This window comes from Austrofundulus limnaeus, unplaced genomic scaffold (genome assembly GCF_001266775.1).
Source record: "Austrofundulus limnaeus strain Quisiro unplaced genomic scaffold, Austrofundulus_limnaeus-1.0 Scaffold108, whole genome shotgun sequence".
NCBI lineage: Eukaryota > Metazoa > Chordata > Actinopteri > Cyprinodontiformes > Rivulidae > Austrofundulus > Austrofundulus limnaeus.
In genome coordinates, this window is record NW_013952510.1 from 738,219 (window position 1) to 741,552 (window position 3,334).

Sequence of the window (3,334 nt, forward strand, 5' to 3'; positions counted from 1 at the left end):
TATATATACATTAAAGCTGCTAAGCTATTTTAAATATTAAAATGGGATATTTTTATTTTATTACTGTCACACACAGCAGATGAGGGCGACTGAAGCAGAGCAGGTGCAACAATTGCAGCACCTAAAGAAAGCCGCTGGAATTTTCAAAGCCTTCTATCACATTTTGACACTGGTATGTAAAGCCAGCAGAAATGCTGTTGGAAGATATAAATAAGTAGCATCGTTACTTTTACTAAACAACATTGTTGGTTTTTACACGATTTTTGGTGACTTAGAAGGTTGCTGGTCAAATTGTACTCCTACTTTACACCAAACAGATACCACTTTGCACCCAAGCATTACTGACTTCTCTTCAGCAGCTGATGTTTTGTATCAGAGCTATTCGTGCACTTACCAGATGCTTTTATRATACATCCATAACTAACTGCATGTACTGCATTAGTCAAGATGCGCTTTATTTCAAAATGTGCATTATTAAAAACCATTACTGTCYTTTTTTCAATGCAAATGGTTTCTAAATGGAACTTGATGAAATTGTCTACAATAGATCATATACTTGTGTCAGGCCCATAGAAGCAGATGCACAATCAAACCTGCTTCATACAGTATTAAACTACAACRTTATTTTAAGAGCATGATGCATAATTCAAACAGATCTGCAAAATGATTGTTCTTTCTGTCTTCAGTTTCAAAAAACTTTAATAGCTGCAGCTTCAAATTCCCAGGCTTTGTCAATGATAATTATAAAAACAATAACCAGAAGGTGGTTAACAATCTGCTAATCTTCATTTCAAAAGATTGCTCCAGAAGATTAAATAATATAAAAGGGAGGTTTGGGTCAACCCATTGCTTGATAGACGTCTGCTCTCGGCAACCCCAATCAGAGCTGAAGGACCACATATTTCTCTTCATTATTAATGACTTTTCAGTTCCCTCCTAAAACTTTTGAAGTTGTCGGTGTGTGCTCATGATGCAGTTTCAACACTTGAAAATGAGGCCAATTATTTCTGCTTAAAAATGAAGACCGAGCAGTTGGAAGGAGAAGAGTGACATTGATCTGTTACACAACACACCCTATATACAGTATGTCACATCGTGTCAAATGATAAAGAGATTTTTTTCTGTACTTTTAAGTGTTCATTTTGCATCAGCATGTTTCAACCTTTATCATTTTTTGTGCAAAAAAGTTTCTAATAAAGATGTAGTTTTTTTTGGTATAAATACAGTTCTTCTAAAATCATTTTCAATATTCAGATGAAGCTTTTTCTTAGTAAATTGAGATCAGTGAGGTGTGGCTGTAATAGCTGTCATGATGAAGGAGGTGCAACTTTAATGAACTGGATGACTAAATATGTGACTAACACCTGTCAACACATCCCCTCTTTATTCTCACTGCAGCTGTTGTTACCAAACACTTGGTGCTGAAAGAGAGACTGGATGAAAGGAACAACAGTAGCTTGGAACAATGGAAACCAAACTCCTGTTGTCTGTGTTGCTTTTATGGATAAGTGAGTATTTCACTAATCTGAACAATGTTTACACAACTTCTGTTTTTGTAAATTCAAAAACTAATATTCTTTGTAATATGTGTTTGTTTTTATAGGTGGGGTGAGTTCTCAAAATCTGGGTGAGTTGAAATGTATTTTCTTTTTTAATTTCTTTATTCTTCTGTTGATTTCTGTAGTACTTGTTTCAGTTATATCAGTATTGCAATAATCTCCAACTACCAAGAGTAAAAATCATAATGTTTTTGTGTAGTTATTTGGTGTTTGTTACCCTATAATAACCTGTGATGCCAGTCCTAACATTAGTTTTGGGTTAGGTGTCTACAATTCTCATTAACATCCAAATTTACTTGAAAAGACAACATTTTATTTCTGCTTTGCACATCAGATCTAAAAATCATTAAAAAATATCAACCAAAGTTTTAGCCAACTTAAGCTCAAAGTAAAAATAAAATAAAAGCTTTTTTTAAAATGCAATGAAAACTCATTTTCATGTTTTCATTTTTATGACAAAATAGCATCCAACCATGCTATAGGTGAAACCCTATAAGAAGTGTATTGTCTTCAAATGTTTTTACAAATAAACAAGTGATTTTTCTTGATTTTTAGGACCTCTCTATGAGATTGTTGGAAATACAAGCTCTCACTCAGATGATGGAAGCTCCCCAGAAATCCCTCTGCTACAACCCTTTGTTTACTTTGGACGTTCTTACACTCAGATATATGTACGCTAACTTCGTGTTTCTCTTTGAGTCATTATACATTCACAGCAATTTTTAACATCAATCAAATGATAAATTAAAAAAAATAAGAATAACATCTGTTTTCCTGTTTTCTTTTCCCCCAGGTGAACCACAACGGACACCTGACCTTTACTGCTCCGTGGTCTAGTTATGTTCCTCAACGATTTCCAATAAATGGAATAAAAGACGTCATCGCTGCGTTCTGGACAGATATAAACAATGTACCTCATGGTGACATCTACTATGCTCAGTTTGACAGTGGCCAGTTTCTCCAACAAGTGACACAAGACATCAATAACTACTTCCCTGAATTTGACTTTAATGCCAAATGGATCTTTTTAGCCACATGGTTTGAGGTTGCCTATTTCGCAAATCTTGAAGCAGTGAGTGGTTTTGTCATATCTGTTGAGTTAAACTAYATGTGTGTTTTTGATCAGATGATATCAGTTCTTTATTTTAATCAAAATTTTATTCCTGATGAAATGAAAAATTGTTTTCAATTCCCCAGCGGACCACATTTCAGGCAGTCCTGACTACTGATGGTAAATACTCATTTGTGTTGCTAAATTATGGGAACCTAACGCCTTCATCAAGAGCCATACAGGTCAGAGCCAGTGTCTTTAAAACTTAAATGAACTAACGCTAATGTTCATGATATGAATGTTTGATCTTTATTTAATATTTTTTTTATCCATGGGATGTATCATTTTAGGCTGGGTATGACACAATCAATTCCACACACTACTTCTCCCTCCCTGGATCCTTCACTAATAATGCAGCTGGCAACAACTCAGTTTTCAGCAATGACAGTAACGTCAACGTACCTGGTCGCTGGGCATTCCGTGTTGATGATGATTCAACAGGTAAGAGCATAACCATTGGGCCTAAAAAAACATTTCTTTACAATAATAAACTATTGAACTTCATATGAACACCAATCTATGAAATTTGGAGAATTTTTATTTTTCTGCAAATAAATGTTTAAATCTAAAATCTGAATTATTCTCTCTCTCGTGTGTGTGTGTGTGTGTGTGTGTGTGTGTGTGTGTGTGTGTGTGTGTGTGTGTGTGTGTGTGTGTGTGTGTG

General features: G+C 34.8%; 1 protein-coding gene across 1 annotated transcript in view; it reads left to right on the top strand.

Moving 5' to 3' along the window:
• Positions 1-3,334, top strand: part of LOC106521352 (alpha-tectorin) — a 45,802-nt gene that overhangs the window by 25,449 nt on the left and 17,019 nt on the right. Inside the window, exons 24-28 of the mRNA XM_014013886.1 lie at positions 1,604-1,627; positions 2,115-2,230; positions 2,353-2,631; positions 2,757-2,852; positions 2,961-3,111. Coding sequence (XP_013869340.1) covers positions 1,604-1,627; positions 2,115-2,230; positions 2,353-2,631; positions 2,757-2,852; positions 2,961-3,111 — 666 coding nt within the window. The remainder of the gene's footprint in view (positions 1-1,603; positions 1,628-2,114; positions 2,231-2,352; positions 2,632-2,756; positions 2,853-2,960; positions 3,112-3,334) is intronic.